This window comes from Choloepus didactylus, chromosome 1 (genome assembly GCF_015220235.1).
Source record: "Choloepus didactylus isolate mChoDid1 chromosome 1, mChoDid1.pri, whole genome shotgun sequence".
Taxonomy (NCBI): Eukaryota; Metazoa; Chordata; class Mammalia; order Pilosa; family Megalonychidae; genus Choloepus; species Choloepus didactylus.
The window spans coordinates 29,972,689-29,991,076 of record NC_051307.1 but is presented as its reverse complement, the minus strand read 5'-3'; the positions used below and the strand labels follow the sequence as shown (position 1 = coordinate 29,991,076).

Genomic DNA, 18,388 nt, shown 5'->3' with positions numbered 1-18,388 from the left:
ACTAGCATTTTGGGTGTCTCAAAATTTGATTATACAGAATTCTGTTGCCTATTGCAGGATGTTTAGCATCCCTGGCTCCCACTCAATATATTATCTGTATAGTCCCCAATCATTGAGGAAATCAAAACTGTTCCCTAGAGTAGCACTGCACATCTTGAGAGCCATTTAGAGTGACAAAATAGAAACAACATTTTTGACATTCAAGAATTACATATAGAATAAAAGTTATTTTAAAGCTTATAAAGTACTGTCTAAAAAAAAACTAACTGCTAATTTTATCTTGTTTTTAACTACATTATATTAATCTTTAATAAGTAGTTAGTTGTGAAACTCAGATGGATATGAATAAATACACATATGAGACCAGTGTTAAGCATAATGAGACCGGTAAGATATGAGAAATTTAAGTGCATATAGTGGCCATCAATAAATTTTAACTTTGCACATAGCTGATATGGTATAGTCCAAAAGATAGCCTCAGTCTTACATAAAAATTTGAACCAGTTTTATCTTCCGTAAGTTTCCATCTTTCATTTTTATTGTCCTTCTCTTTCCCCTTCAACCAAGTGGCAGCAGCTCCTTGTTGTTTTATGTTTACCCTCCCAGTAAACAAAATTCTTAGTTGTTTCCCCTGGGAGATCTGCCTTTAAATATCCTAGTAGAAATGATTGGTTGCATTAATTTAAACATAGCTACAATTGACTGATAATCAAGAATGATGTTACTCTTCTCAGAGCAACTAGCATTTTATCAGAAGTCACTGTTTTAATTGCAGAATTTAGGCACCTGTGGCAATAACCATTATTTGTAAAATTAATTCCTCATTAGCCTTTGTATCGTATGGGAATATAAGGGAAAGAAGGCATTACTCACTCTTGGAGAATTTGTTTTAAATTTTATAATTAATCAAACATAAACTGATATTTGTTTCACAGTTTTGGGGTCCACTGAATCTTGGGGAATTTGGGTGACTTGACTGGGGAGGTGGGTCAGATGGGACATAAGACTTTATAGCCAAACATGGTTTAGCAGCACTAGGAACTTCATAGGAATCTGCATGTGGAGATTATTTCAACACCTCAGCCTCTCTCTCTCATCTAATCCCACCTCAACTGCCCAGCTCCTATTCCAAACACAGCCTTCCTGACTTTCTTTACCATGTGATTTAATAGTTAGCTTTCTACTCCAACACACTAAAGTACTCACCACATCCCTGTTTCTCTGCACACTCCTCTCTCTATTTCCTACATCCTGCCAACATCATGCTTTACAGGTCCAGTTGGAGATTCCATGATTCAATAAAATGCTGTATTATTGTGGCCAAACAAAAGTTTATTGGGATGAAATAGTTTTCTCCACATTTTTTTCTCAAGAGATTATTTCTTCACCTTTGCAAATTTGCATTTTTAAGGATATTTGGTAGCTAAATATTTATAACACCATTTTCCTTGCTAGTGCTTGTATTGAAATAATCATTTAAAAAAGGTTCTTGACCATCTGTTCTCTTTGTATGATTCCAAACCATTTTATCTATTAGATTCCCAAACTACATGAATTCTGCAGTAGTGTAATAGACAACTGAATAACTTGAAATGTGTTTTAGACATATATAATTAATTATTAAACTTTATAGCCTCTGTGAAAAATGTGGAGGAATCCAGAAAGTAGGGAATACCCTTACTATTTTCACTTGATGGCATCTTTGGCCCATATTTCAACTCCCCTCTGCACAGGGCTATGTGTTTCATATTCTGGGAAAAAAAAAAATGAAATAATACATTCCTCATACAGGTGTTGGTTTCTAGCATACACTGAATCTAGCATTTAACATTTAAGCCTTGTTATGAATGAAAGGACAAGACAAGCCATATTAAAATACAGGTATTTATAATATCCTGTAGAATATGAACAGGCAGAACATAATTATTCTGTGTTATCCTGTGATAATGCCGATGACTCTATTCACTCACCCTTTAAGAAGACAGAATTTATTTAGCACTGAACTTGAGTAATAAAAGGAGAATTAGATGTTTCTGTGGACCCTTCATGAAAATTAACTTTTTTAACAAATCTTAGTAAGATTAAACCATGTATCTGGAGAATAAAAACAAGCATATTAAAGTAATATTATGGATGAAGAAATGCAAGAATTTATAAGTACAGAATATTTTACATCTACTTTGTACATTTAGTATCAAGTAAATGTTTTAGTTTTTACATGCTTGAATGAATTTTTGCTGTTTTCTTTTTAATTCATTGATAACTATGAGTTCAGCTCAGCGTTGGTACATTAAATAAATAAGAAGAAGTAAAGAAAATTGGTACTTAGAATCAGTTGTAAGTATTTTAGGGACTAATAAAGGACTTAAAGCTTAGGTTTCTAAGTCTTACTTGACCTTCTTAAATTATTTTGATTCTGAGCGGTAATGTGTTATTCAATGACCATAGGGAAAAAAAGTAATACTTAAAAGGATATAAATAAATAAAGATGAGCTGTGGTTATTGAGAGAATCTATTTGCTAGTTAATTATAGCTAGATGTGCAGATTTAATAATTTTAAACAATGAACATGTATGGACATTAAAGAGTCCTAAGCTTTTTAGTAATTTTTCCTTGTGATGAGGAAAGATTCTTATTCATCTTTTTATTGATAGCATAATATAGAGTACTTTGCTGAATGAACAAATGCACAACAAATAAATAAATAAATTCATATTATACAATTATATATGGTCCTATGAATAGATTAATAAATAGAGAAATAGAGAATATGAAGGAAAAATCCCTTACTATGCAAATTTTTATGGGTGTGGGAAACACAGAGAGTGATGAATAGGAAATATAAGGTTACTTTATTTTTCTAAAGATGTGTGTAAGCAGTGGAGTCAGGGACAGATTAAATAGGCCCAATTTACAAAATTTTCCAAGCTGCATAATGTGGAACAAAGGCAATTTAAAGCTCTTAGGATAATGGGAAAAATACTTTAGAATCTGAAGCAGTGCTAAAACACACACACACACACACACACAAAAAGAAAAACAAGAAAATCTCCACTCCAAATGTTACATATTTCCCAATCTCACTAAACACCTTTTTTTCTCCTGTATATACATAAGAATTACCAGGTTGGTAAATCAACCTGTTCAGAGAACAGCAAACTGAGCTTTAGAAAATTCTGGTTCCTTCTATAAGGTTACACAAGTAGTGACTAGCTCAACCATACTAACAGGAACTTCAGGAACCCAGAACTGCCTTATGTGGGAACACAAAATCTTAAATCATAGACTTGCCTTGTCTATTTCTTGAATATTTTCATTTCCAATTTCAATTTTCATTTAAGATGATAATGGACTCATTTCATGGAATCTTGGAAAAATAGGTAAACTACTTCTCAATATGAATAAAAAGAGTCAAAGAACTGTACAAATAAAAAAAACTAAGACCCCTGTATGTTTCTTCCACTCTCCTCACAATTTAGAAATAGCTAATTTTTCCCTAAATATTATGATATTACTCTTTTAGAAACGCTGTTGAGTGTCCTTAACCGTCAGGTGGATCTGCTATCTATTTTCTGACAGAAAGGTTTGCTTTAAGAGAAACTATACCAAAGTAAAATAATCATTTTTTTTCAGTAGCTACCCTTCAAAATTTAATTGGCTTATTAATAATAGCCCTATTCAGAAAATCATCTCATTAGTTACCTAGGGGAACATTTTGCAACTAGATTATCTTAAATCGTTCCCTAGGTAGTTAAAGTCCCTAAATTAGATACTTTACAAATGCGTAATTGAGATTTTAATGCCTAAGGGGAGCATTTGGTAACACCCGCTGTAATTTTTTTTTTTCCTATTCCCTAAGAATAGCAATTAGGGGATTAAAACCCATCCTTGTCTAATGTTGAAGGATAAATATAATTGATTTCAGGGTAATATATTAGACTTGGCCTTGGTTCCTTATGCCATCAGCTTAACTACATAAAATAATGGAGAGGCTTTTAATTTATCAGATTAAGCACTTCAATTACTAAGAGTTAAATGATTGTTAATGCAGAAGAGAGTATCTACATATCTTGTGCTTCTCAGGAAGTTTCACCTCAAATGCTCAATATTTATTCAAAGCTCAATTCCCAGAAATAGTATTTTGGGAGGATTACCTCAATGATATACAATGTATCTATCCTTCCGAAGGTTTTATTGTAGAATAACCCAGAACTCAGCTGTCGGCTTATTCTCTGGCTGTGCACCCACCATCTCCACTCAGGCCCAAAGTGAAACTCAATTCCTTGATGGATTTTCACAAAAGTAACCACTCACCTCAAGCACTTCAGGGTCCTTAGAACATACTGAATATTTGGGCTCATGGGAAGCATAGCTCTCTGTGGCCTTATTTAGCCTTTTTTCTTATCCAACTCTTCTGTCCCTCTGTTCCTCACCCTCTCCTTTCTGTATGTGTGTGTGTATAAACAATATAAAACATATAAATATTATATATTGTAGGCATTTTATTGTGTGTATATATGTCATACATATATTAAATATGCAGTATGTATATATATGAAATTACTTTTGGAATTAATTTTTTGAGCCTCATTTTATTGGTTAACATTAGGCAGTGTTTTTAAATTTGTTTAAAACAATTAGCGTACAGTGTCTGTTTTAACATGTCCCAGTGGTTGTGCATCTTCCTGTTGTTTTCAGTTATTACATTTATTTTGGGTCTAAAGCTCCTTAAAGTAATCACATTTTTTTTTTATATACTAGGTTACAACAAATGAAAAGAAAAATAGTGCTGGGGTTTATTATATCCAGTAAGGGTGACATCACCTTGGCACCAAACACCGTTAGGTCTCTTTGTTGCATGCTCATCTAGCACCCTCAGGTTCTTCAGAGAACTCATGGCTTTCTCCTTAGCTATTTTGTAAACTCTAAGATGACATTATTACATGGATCTGGTTTACCATTTTGTTCACAGTTCCTAGAACAGCCTTCACCCCCACCCCCAGCAGGGTCTGAAGGAAAATTTGATGAATAAATGAATGAATGAATGAATGAATGAAGAAAGGGCGTGTTAGGGGACACAGTGATTGTTTGGGAAAACGTTCCTTGGCCATATATACACAACTGTGTTCCATATATTTGATAATGTTTAAGTGAGAACTATGTTAGACTCATCTAACCTTCAGCATCTGAAAATCTGAATGTCCCTGGTAGAATCACATTTCAAACATGGCTATTAATGAGCCAGAAAGAAAGAAGCAGCTTGAAAAATACTAGTGTATGAAAAGAAAACTTGAAAATATGTATTCCTTTAAAAAAAAAAAACTTGAGAGAACACTTCTATGACTAAGAAGTGTGTGATCTGGTTTGTTATTCTTAAGTACATTTTACTAAATTTTAAAATTTGCATTTTTATTGTTAAAAAAAAATAACAATAGCATGCCTAGCTCCATTTCTTAACTTCACTGTCATTTATTTGGATTGAGCAAGTTACAGTCTCTCTGGCCCAAGTTGTTCTTTTTCCCCATGGCTTTTCCACTACATCTTGTAACATCTTAAATAGTGCTGGGAGACAAGCCCTGACAGATCTGTTTGTAAGTTTTAAAAAGCAAGGCAAGTGCCCTTGTTTAAATTATTATACTACCTTTAAGTGCTTGTCCAAAAATCATGGCTTCATCAGGTGTTAATATCTTCAGTTTTAGATGAAATAGAAGAACAGGCCTACTGATTTACTTTGTAAGAAAAGTTTTACATCACCAATTAATAATTAATTAGGAAAAGAGAACAGTGTGATATCAAAACCATATTTTCTTCTCTCTTTCTGAAGAATACTTCCTGTTTGTAGTACCATCTCTTTAATGTTATCACTAATTTAATATCCACTATCTGCTTTTATAAAATAACTGAATTGTTGCCCCAAACTCTGAATATATTTTAATTTGTTATAGTCAAAGAATGTAAAATTATGGCTCAAAGTAAAGTGATATTGGACTGAGCTCTGAGGTCAAAATTTTAAAGAAAAAACCCTATCTACCTGCCTATCTCTGCCTATTTCCTAGCTTCTATATGTATGTAACTGTATCTATAGGGAAGTAAGATTTGCAATTGCAATAACAGACTCTTAGATATTTGATTCCAGAGAAAATATTATTTCATTTGTGTATATTTATCAAGGAGATAACTATCCTAATAACTGTTATTTCTTAAGTGATCATGATGCCTCTGGTCCTAGGATACCCAATTTACTAGAATTTCCTTATTTCTCCCTCCTGAAAACTAACAGAGACAGCTTCTCCTGTCATGCCTGATATAGAAAGGTTGGAAAAGGGGCAGAGAGGTTAAGGAATTTACTTGTCTTTGCATGTTTTGTGTATGGAGGAGCCGAGCGATCACATTGTTTCAGATAGTTTAAATCACAAAACTATCTCAGTTTATTTTTCTGCATTAAATGTAGTAGGCATAGCTTTTTTTAAAAAAATAAAAATAGTTCAAAACTCATTTTGTCCAAACTATTTATTTTAGGAAAAGAATAATGTTCTTTTAAGTGTAGTATGTTGGAGAGGATAACATTATTCTATTTTCATATGCTAATGACCTGTTTATAACAATTTTTACTTGTATGTTGTTTCATCATGAATCATAAAGTATCCCAGTAATATAACAAATACCAGTAGCAATTTAAATCTATAAATTGAACCTGGACCTTTTTTTGCAAGACACTTTTTCTTTTTTTTTAACCCTGAGCAATAATTTAACAATAACTTCTAACAATTATTTTAATAGATATTTTAGACTCTTTTTATATATCAAGTATCATTTCTCCTGTTCACATGACTATTAATAATCAATAAAGTCGCCAACAACCAGGCTGATACATGTGAAATGAAAAAAAAAAAGTAATAATGGAGGTAAATTATCAACCACTGAATAATCAAGGACTAACGATATAATCATTACTCTAGCTAATAGGAACATTACAATTTTAATAGAAAAAATGCTGAAAAGAATAGTGACTTCATTTATAAAGCACGTTCATTTATGCCTGTGCATGAGATAATTTCCTTTTTGTGGTATTAATTATACCATTTGTATCATATCAAGATAAATTATTATTTTTTTAAAATAACAACTATTAGTGCCTGGATATCTAAATTATATATTTTAATCACTTTTACAGAAAGATAAAGAAGATCAGTGGCTAGAGAAAAAAGTGCAGGGAAATAAAGATCACATTATTTTGGAGCATCTACAGTGGACAATGGGATATGAAGTGCAAATAACAGCTGCCAATAGATTGGGGTATTCTGAGCCAACAGTCTATGAGTTCAGCATGCCACCAAAGCCCAACATTATTAAAGGTAAGCAAAACCATTTGCAGTGTGCTTTCCAAAGCTAAAAATAAATAGATCATATTTTTATAATCCCTCTAGGTCTTTTCTTAATATTGAAAAAAAATAATTTTATAGACTGAAATGTAAGTTCTATGATCTAATCATGATTATTGTGGCATGTCATACTTAAAGCCTCTCACTCTATCTTGCCATCGTGCATTGGTTAATTTGTAAATACTCTTTTGACAGCTTTAGCATTTGAGGAGATAGGGATAGAATGGAAGGTAAGAGAAGCTGATGAAAATCAGCATGCAAATTTTCTGTCGGGACCAGTAGAAACCTTTACAAAGAAGACAATTTCTTTGTCAGTCATGTTAGGGCTGGTCCTGCATTTCTGGGAGGATGTGACCAAAGATAATGCTGAGCTCATCCTTGCTTGTCCAAATTAGATGATTTTTGAATGATAAAATCAATCACCCTCTGAAGCATCAGGTAGTAAAATAGTTCTATGCTCTATGCAAAAAATCATGTAATCTACCCATAAGAATTCTTCAGATCTAACAAACTCACCAAACAATGATACGAATCATCACCAGTGCATGCTAGTAATATTATTAGAGTCCACAGAAAGGATATTAAAAAATGTTTTCAGTGACATGCCACAGAAGTAAAGATCCAAGATTTATCCTGGCTCAAAATCATATTTAACTCTGGTTAATGAGTTTTCATATTGGTCATATTTTAACATTTAAGTGTCCTTTGGGTGCAAAAATTTACTATTTACTATTTACTTTAATATTTACTGGTAAATTGATGCATATGTAAATTCATATATAAATTTATGCATAAATTTTTACTGGTGAATTTCTACATATATACATTTATACTTATGTTTATAATATGCATTATGGTTTACTAAGCCTTGAATTATTATAGTCTGAGTCTTGATAGACAATATTTTTGAAACTGGGAAAGAAATGCAATTTGTCAGTTCAGTCATGCTACATAATGCTTTGGTATTCTCAAATTGATATTAATCTCATTATAATTTTGTTATATTGTATATCAGTTGTTAAAAATTAAAATCTGTTTTATAGAATTAATAATTTGATTAAAATTGTCATTTGTTATAAGATTTAAGATTAATTGATATAAGACTTTATGTGGCTAGTATTAATCAATATATGCTACCAATCTATAATTTGGAATTAGAAAGTAGGGAAGCTCTAAAAATAGCTTGGACACTTTATATTATAATGACAATTTTTTAGTTACAAAGTACTTCTATGTTCATTATCTTATTTTATTCTTACATTTATGAGTTGAGCAAGGAAGAACAATTATCCTCGTTTAATTGCTGTGATTTGAAGAGGTTAAATTTTGGTTCAAGTTCATGGTTTAAGACACGAGGCATGTACATAAGAAGACGGGTTGTATCTGTTATAGAGTTAATTGCCTCTCTTTGAAACATCAATTCCTCTCTCTACCATTATAATGTATTTTGTCTACAGCAATTAAACTCTAAGCAAATATCAGTAACATGATATAAATATGATTATTCTTTGCAGTCAGAGTCTCCAAAGGGGCTTTGTTACAGTGTACTCCATCCTCCTAAATCTTTAATTTAGTTCATATATTTTGAGGAAATAATGCATTTTATTAATATTAAAATGAATATGTTATGAAGTAAAAGACAAAATTTGAAAAACATTTTATGGATAAACACAAAACATCACAAAAAAATAGATTATATATATAGCATATATACTTCATGCTATACCCTTAGAGTCCCTGATATTTTTAAAAGCAGTTGTTGATAATGAAAATATAAAAAGACAAAATATAGATAAAGGCACAACAATAGCTAAGTAATGCTGTGATGCATTTACTCTAAAATCATTTTTTTTTTCAATTTCTGAGAGTCTACTTGTGGGCAAAACCTGGCAGAAAAGGGGACAGAATTCTGGTTTATATTCCAACTTTGCTTTTTTCACTAAACCTCTCTTGAACAGATTTCCTCATCTGTAATGTTAGTTTCTTTTGGTTCTCCGGTGTCACAGTTCATTCATTCATTCATTCATTCATTCCTCAGACATTGATTAGAGTCCTACTAGGTGACAAGCACTGAGATGAGTACAGAGGATTCGTCTGTGAAAAGTATAAAACTGGTCACTTTCCTCAAAATCTGCTGAGAGGGAAAGATGTTAAACAAGAATATGATTAACCATTAAAAAATTACAACTAAGAGATGTATTGATGCCCTGAGTGGGTATGGCAAAGGGACTTAAATTATGATGATAGGATTAGAGTTAAGGAAGGTTTCTTTGAGAAAGTGGAATTCCAAAAGAATCTTCTAGGGAATGAACCTTCCAGGGCAAGGGAGTTATATGAAATAAGCCCTGGAAAATGAAGAGCTTATCTGCTTTAGGAACTAGAGAAAGCATTGCTGGGATGGATAGAACTGGTAGAAATGTGACCACGGATAGGCTAGATAGAGAAGAGGTTGGGATACAGGTAATCCAAGGTCTGATATAAACTATCGACATCATTTTAAAACAAATACTAAAGCAATGAAAAGTCATTTTAAGCATGGGAGTTACATGGATGGGCATTTTAGACAGACCATTCTTGCCGATTTGACAATAAGGGCAAGAGATAGGGAATCAGGACTTAAAGAAATGTGTTAGCAGTAGAAAAATAGAGTAATGAGTAAGTTCTGTTTACATTGCAGATGTAGACTAACCTTGCCTGGTTAATGGATTGGACTTCGTATATAATGATTACATTTAGGTTTCTTGCTTAAGCAACTGGGACATTTCTGGTGTCATTTCCCAAGATGAAGAATCTCATAAGAGGAGGAGGATTTGGAAAACAAGGATCAAACATAAAGTCAGTTTGAAATTCCAAATTATCAGTTAGATTTGTGGGTGTGGAGATGAGGAGAGAGCCATGGATTGGAGACATACGTTGCGAATTTGTTAACATTAACAGGGGACTAGTATTTGAAGCCTGGGTGAAGATGCAACTGCCCAGTTAGAGAGCATAGGCTTTATGGAGAGAAAGTAGTCTGCCATGCTCATAGCTGTTTCCCCAACACTGAAAAGGGCAACTGGCACAGCATAGATGCTCAAGGAATACTGCCTGAATGACTGAAGGGTAGAAAGGTGAAGAGCTGAGGAAGAGGGAGAAGAAATCACATCAACATTCAAGGAGACAGAAAAACCCAAGAATGTGGTATCTTGAAAATAAAGAAAGGGTCATATATCAAGAAGGACAACTGTAGATAGTGTCAAATTGCTGCTGAGATGTCAAATAAGATGAAAGACTTGTGAAATGACTTTATCATGTGCCGTCTTGGTGAAGTTGCTGGGAGAGAAATTAGGTAGGAAGGGACTGAGATTGTTAGTGAGCAGAGGCAGTTTAGATGCCACGTTTAACTAATTCTTTCATGAGGCTTCACTATGAAGATGAGCAGAGGTGGGGAAAAGCCATGTTAGAAGAAGGACTTTTATGATGCAAAACTCTAAAGTATGTTTCACAGCTGAGGAACCATCAAGTAGTTGTGGAGAACTCAGACACACAAATGAGAATAAGGAAACAATTTGGGAAAGCAACACTAGAAGATAGGATGTAGTATTCCTCTCCTCTAAACTCTTCATGGTGGCCGGCACAAACCCAAAGCAGCTTATTGGGAAAGAGCAAAAAAGTGTTACTTTATCTATTAAAAAACTCACAAAATGTTTAATTTACTGTGACTGAATACACTGATTGCTTAACCCTCAGAGAAAGTCACATCCAACATAAGATTTTTATCTTGATTTCAACACGTTTGATTGTCTTATAGTTTAAGAATAGTTCCATTTAGATCTAGAGGGATTCTTAAGGAAAAGTTTAAAGGCTGTGATGATGTTGAATGTGAAGGCCCTTAAGCCCACCAACACTACAAAGTTAAAAATACATGAATGAAAAATATGGAAAAATAATGTTCTTCATACACTTTAGTCACACTTACCCTTATAATTACATAAATTATTAGTCCATTTTAAAATATATTATAAATTCAAACCCATATCTGAAATAAGTTATATATAATGAGCTACCAGATCTTAAATCTCTTTATTTAAGTTAGAACAATATGGAACTTGAAAGTTAATTTTGTTTTAATCTATTTTATAGTGTATATTCTAGACTATCCAAATAAGGTTTATTGACATCTGAAATTAAAAAAAAAAAAACTAACTATATGAATTAACAGATTTTTAACTTTTTGAAAACAGTAGGCTAAATGTAGATTATATTTATTTGTTGGACGGAAGGACTATTTTTAACAATCTTCTCACCTTACATTCATATATAATATATTCTACTGGTAATAATGGCTTTTCCATTTAATACCTTGACAGATACTGTATTTTTCTACAGGCTATTATGATTCTGATTATCAAAGATATTTTGTGACTATTTTTTTTCATTTTCACTTGCTAATACGATGAGTTTATTTTGAAAGATGTGTATTTTGATTTACATAAAAATAGAGTGTGTAAAATCATCTCCATGTTCCCATTTTGAATATCCATACAGCGTAATTCCATCTCATTTTATTTTATAAACAGAGGGAATATTGGGTAGTAACTGCAAATTGATTCATTTAAAAATAATTACAAACCATCGTTGGAAACAGAGTGGTAGAAAAATGACATGAATTGATTTGTTCTTTTTTTTATATAAGTAACTAAACTTATAAATTACTGTATTGGATATAATCCACAACTTTAAAAAGTCATTGGAAATAAATTTGTTTTTGCAAAGCATTTCCCACCATTTATTTTGACTTACAATATGTTTGATATTGTTAATATTCAGCCAAAGAAATGCCTTAATGTCTTTTAGTAATTGCTTCCTTTTGCTCTTGTGGTTACTATTGAGTAATGACATCTCTAATTTTAGTGTCTGGCTATCAATACAATTTGAGGATGAACAATTTCATTCCTACATTCTTAACATCAGGTAGTAAAATAGTTCAATGCTCTATGCAAAAATTCCTGTAATCTACCCATAAGAATTCTTCAGATCTAACAAACTCACCAAACAATGATATGAATCATCATCAAAAAATGTATCACAAAAATTTTTGGTTAATTTTTATTTCCATAAACACTTTAATTGTATCTCAAATGCATTACAGAATCTGGTTATTTTGATGACATTTTCTCTAGTTCCAAACAACACTGGTATGCCTTTTCATCTCCTGATAACTCGATATGATTATAAAACAAAACAGTCAAGCACATGGAAATACTAACAAAATAATTTTTAAATTTATAATCCTTTTTAGAATATAAATTAGAACAATTTCAAAACAATGGTCTACTTGAAGTTCAACTAATGGGAAGGACTTCAGTTTAACTATCTGGAATTCTCAATCAAACCTAAATATTGGTGCAACATCCATAAAAACATTTCTTTGGTTTAGCACATAGAGAAAAAGTATGCTTATAAAATATGTTAATGATCCTTAGTTCACAAAATTATTTTAAATGAGATACATAGGTCTAGAGTGTCCCTATTAGCAACTTGGGTTAATGTTCCTAGATTCTCTTCTTATTACAAATTTTTATTGGGTGAACATGTAGTTTTCACTCACATCTCTGTATAGTTCATTTATTATTGAAAGATACATATACATTCCTTTTAAATGTATGGTCTGAGAAATTATGGTAGCAAAAAAATTAACATCACCAAATGTAAAATATGATAAGCTTATATTTAAAATAGCACTGTGCATTTACAGTAGCACAGTGGAATGACTGATGATGTTTCCTTACAAGTTGCATCTTCATTAGAGAAATACTAAGATGTTCATGTTTAAATAAGCAATGACAACCAACATCTGAATAATGTGAAATAAACATTATTAACATTAAGTTTTTGCTGTGTTTTTAATATATGGCGACTATTTAGGAATATTTCATCCAAGATTTTAGCTATTTCTGTCTTGTATCAAAATAATTGTTTTTAGGTAATTGAAATGGTTTTGTGTAAATCGTGCATTAATTATTTTCTCTTTTTTTTTCTTTCCTACTATCACTTTGTTCTTTTCCTTTCATTTCACGTTTGTAACTTTACTCTTTTTTTTCCTTAATTGCTTTATTCTTATTCTATTTTCAAAAACAATTTCCATCATGCAGATAAATGCTGTGAAGCGAATAAAGGTGAAAACGGAAGCCAGTCTTGGCAGCTGAATGCTGCTGGGTTTTCTTTCATTATAGCCATAAGTTTGTCTTGCATGTTTTAATGTCATTGTTATATCGTATGATATTTCCTTTTATGCCTTATAAATTTAACATTTTTAGTAATTATAAAGCTATTCTAAAGTTATAATCAAAGGTTTTCTAGGTTGAACTAATTATGCATGTATCTTCACCCATAAAATATTAGCCTTTCTTCCCCTCCCCAAATTGTCAAACTTTTAAGTGGATAATTTGTCAGAAAGTCAGTGAAGGAAATTGAATCAGGGTTTTTTCTTCCAGTTTCCAGTTCCATGTATAACTCACTTCATTCTAAAGTTTCCTTTAATTTCTAAAGTTGTCTTTGTTAAATATCATATCACTGTACTTGAAACATAAGCATGTGCTACATCTCTTCTTCTTTCATTTGAGTATTTTGCAAATAGAACTCAACATCCAGGACCATACAGTGTATAAATAGCTATTTCAATATGTAGACTTGTGGATTGTTTCTATTGCTTTTCAAATGCTATTCTTTTATTTGTAAGTTTCCAAGTTTATGAACATTTATAATATTTTATATTGTTTACCATTTATAGAAACATAAAAGTGATAAATTTTATTACAACAGATGTGTATCCCTATTGTGCTGCCTATTTTCCCTTTGCTGACCTAAAATGTCATAAGGAATAAAAGTAAAGTGGAGTTTTTCATTTAAATGCAAACAATTTAAAAAATGTAGATCATTTTTTTTCCATTAAGCAATGGAAAATTCCCCCAGAATAAATAATAAATTAGATTGGAATATGTTAAAAAAATTATACCTCATTCAACAGATTCAGATTTTGTGTTCAGCTGACATGAAGCCCTGATGTCCTAACAACATATTTATGTATTTATTGCATTTTGTTGGACATCCTATAGCCAGCTTCTTTGTAAGGATCAGAGAGAGAAATAAATACTTTAGCTACTAACAGAATGAAATTGAGATAATATGGAAATGGGTGTTAATAGAGTTCAAATTTCATAAGAAGCTGGAATTGAGGGAGTAGCATGAATAAAGATTTTCATTATTTCATTTTTGAAGGGAAAAGAAGGTCTGTTTCATTCACAAGCAAACTACAGTAAGTTTTTCTAACTACTCATTCAGGGAAATTAGGAAACAGCTAGATTTACATTTATGCAAATGATTTACAGTAGTTTACTCGGTAAATCAAATTTTTTAATTCTGGGCTCTGAAATTAATTTATCAAAAGCTATTTCTTATGTTGCACCAAAAGTATTCTTTCTTGCTTTCTCTTTTTAAGGAATTGCCTACAGAATGCTTTCATTTAACAGCTAGCCTCCATTTAGTAGCTGGTTTGCTTTAGTTCTTCTTTCCCAACTCTTTGATGTCCACTGCTGTTCCCTCTTTCTCCTGGTCTGTCAACAGATCAGTGGACTGCAGAAGTGGCTCTTCAGAAGATAAACTTACTCCTCCTTTCTTCTGTGCTGAGACAAGGGGATTTCCCAATTCACTCAGCATGGAAATCTACCCAAGTCATGGAGCATATTTGTTTTCAAATCACCACAGGCAATGACCCTGTCTACCAAAAAACTAATTATAACTGCATATTATATTCCTTGATGTTTGAATTTGAAGAAGATACATTGATTATGTGTAGAAAGTGTTGGGAAAGAAAATAATTCCAATAACACTTCCAGGATTGTTTATTTCCCATTCATTGTAACCTTATTGGATCTTTGAAATCAATGATAAGCATTTCCATGAAGAAGTAGTCTAGAAATTGTCTTGGCCTAATATATGATCCCAAGATAGTTTTGTAGAGAAAATGGAATATGTCTTTAGTAAGCTAAAATAGAGTTGATTTATTTTCAAATTGTACATTATGTACCTCAAGATCATCATCAGTGATAAAATACTCAAAGATTTACACAGTACCTAAATAGGAAATTTTGGCAGCTCAGAAAAGAATGTAAAATTAAAATTGTATGATCATAACAGAATAACTTACATTTAAAGAGCTCAGTTGGAGTTTTAAACATTTCAGTATGGAGCAAGCTTTTAATCTTGAAATCAATAAATCAATATGTCATTTGCCCAAATGTTTATTCTGGGATGAACATTAATTTTCACCTCTGAGATTTCCATAAATTCTTCAAAAAAATTATCAGAGATCCTAAACAATACTTAGTGCTTTCACTTATTCCATAAAAAATGCAAAGCACTACATTCTTAATTAATGCAATTGCTGCATCACAATATATGTGACCTTAGAAATTTCAAACCATCTCATTGGATTTTTACAAATATTGGTAATATCTAAGTGTTGATGAGTTATCTTTTTATTGCCTGAGTTTTACTACTGTTACATGGAACCATAAAGTCTGATAATTTACTTTCTTGTGCTAATTAGTATCTGTCTATAGGTCTAAATAAATGTTATTATCTGTAACAAGAAAAAAATAAAATGTATTGTGTCTCCAATGATAGAACAGGAATTTTAGAATAAAATTCTGTCTGAAGATGTATAAATTTTTGCCTCTCTGCTAAGTTCAGTTTTATGTTAATTATTATATATAATCAGAAATATGTGTTGTGTCTATTGATGTGTATATCATACCTCCAAATGTTATATTATTTCAAAAATTTCTTTTTATCATAGCATATCAGTTAGAAAGCTAAGATGATTTACATATGCAAGATCACCATTATCTGCATGTGGAATATCATGATTAATTTTTATGGACACTGGATAATTTTTTCTCCTCCCACCCTTTTCCTAATCTTTCTTTCCTTTATTTGTCATTTAGTCTCAGTGGTCTCTCTATCCCAATCCAAACTCTAGAATTATCTATCAGGTGACTATAAGTGATACAAATACTATGCTAAAGTTATGCCAAAAGAGTATACCTACAAGGTAGCAGTAAATTCTTTCTCATGAAATTTCTTCTTTTACATGAAAGATCCTTAAGTAAATTGACATTTTTGGTCTTACCTACCCTATAGCTATTAGTTATCAGGACTAAATATAATTTTATAAACTCTACACTCAAATTATTTCACAAAACATTCTGTAAGTATACATTAAGTATACTGTATGTGTCATTATTGGTAGACGTGGACAAGATTGACATTTTTACTGGCTTACTTATTTTGTTTTTTCTTTTCTTCCTTAGCATAAAGTATAAAAAGTGATTTTTTTTAAATTTCAAATATATTTTAGTCATTGGATTAACCTTTTATATATGTATAATATCAGTTATACATTCAACAAATGCATACATAGATAATTTTTACAATAATTTTAACTTTATAAATATTTGTCAGTGCTTTTTAAATTAAAAATTAAAAGTTATAAGTATGCACAACAGTGCATAAAGGTATTTAATTTGTGTCACTTGGGAAACCATTATAGGTTAATTATAAATTTTTCTATGTAACAATGCCCACTTATTTTATTTAATTTAAAATTAAAACATTTCAAATGTAAGAAAATCCAAAATTGTTTCATCCAGGTATGGATAGTTTTATGATTATTCATTTATACTCAACAGAATATATTGTGCAGAAATAAGCAGTATACTTTTGGAATTAAATGAGCTCTTTAAGAGACATAAAATATACTTAAATTATTAATGGTTTATCTATTCTAGTGATGATTAAGTAAAATTTTTAAATTGCAAATGATTTTAACAACTCAAGATGGATATTTATATCACTGATATAATAATTAAGTACATTTGAGTCTAGCTTTGAAAAATAAGTGAATTAAAATTGTGCATGATATGTTTGTAGTGTGATTAATAATTATCTCTAGTCATATAAAATTATCTTAAAATTTCCAACTTGTTTCTTTTGGGTTTTGCTATTAGCAGCATTAAGAGCTTTAAATCAAGAATCCATCATGATCCTACCTAAATTAAATATTGTTATTTAAAATTTTCTTTAGCATGTATGTATTATGATTCTACTCAAGGAATACAGATATGAGATGATAAAGGTGATTTATTATGCTTTATATCTGTAAGGCATAATGTAGTATCCTTTAAACAACATTTGTATAAATCCAAATTAGGTAGAAGGTCTTTTCCTGTCTTCCTTTCCTCTCGCCCCCCTCTCTCTCTCAGTGGGAGGATGTTGTTTCCTTCCTTCCTTCCTTCCCTTCCTTCCTTCCTTCCTTCTTTCCTTCCAGTTCTTTCTAATTGTCTTCTCCTTCTCACTTTCTCTCCCTCCTCTCATTTTCTCCTTCCCTCTTCTCTCTTCATCTTTCTCTTCCTCTTCTTCTTGTCTCCCTCCTACTTCTCATTTCTCCCTCTGTCTCAAATTCTGGCCATGAATAAGTATAATAAGTGGTATTTCTCCTATCCTTTTGTGCCAATCACGTGGCAAAACTTAAAATCCCAGCGCTTTTGGTATAAAAATGTCATAAAGCTGTCATCAATGAATGGGTAGCTTAAATTCTCATATTTCAAAAGATTAAAGATATAAATATGTGAAAAAAAGCCTTTGCGATTAAAAATTGGTCAGAAGTACAATTCCAAGCCAGCTAACTATATCATAAATAAAAGAAATATATCATTTGATCATTGTTAATACTTGATAGTTAACCTTGCAATTCAGAAGATATTGCCAAACTAAATTTTAGGACTTTCTGAATAAATGATAAAGCTTTCTAAGATCTTACTAACATGTTCTCTTCCAAATCTTCATCTAAATTGGAGTATTATTCTAGAATTAAGTCCTTCTTTAGCTTTTAAATACAAAGTAGTGGTTTTCTCTCTTTACTAATCTTTTCAACAATTTTTAACTGCATAAATAGTATACAAGTA

The 18,388-nt window shown here is 31.3% G+C and overlaps 1 protein-coding gene across 1 annotated transcript in view; it reads left to right on the top strand.

Moving 5' to 3' along the window:
- Nucleotides 1–18,388, top strand: part of NCAM2 (neural cell adhesion molecule 2) — a 571,781-nt gene that overhangs the window by 511,606 nt on the left and 41,787 nt on the right. The window contains exon 15 of the mRNA XM_037833245.1: nt 7,175–7,355. Coding sequence (XP_037689173.1) covers nt 7,175–7,355 — 181 coding nt within the window. The remainder of the gene's footprint in view (nt 1–7,174; nt 7,356–18,388) is intronic.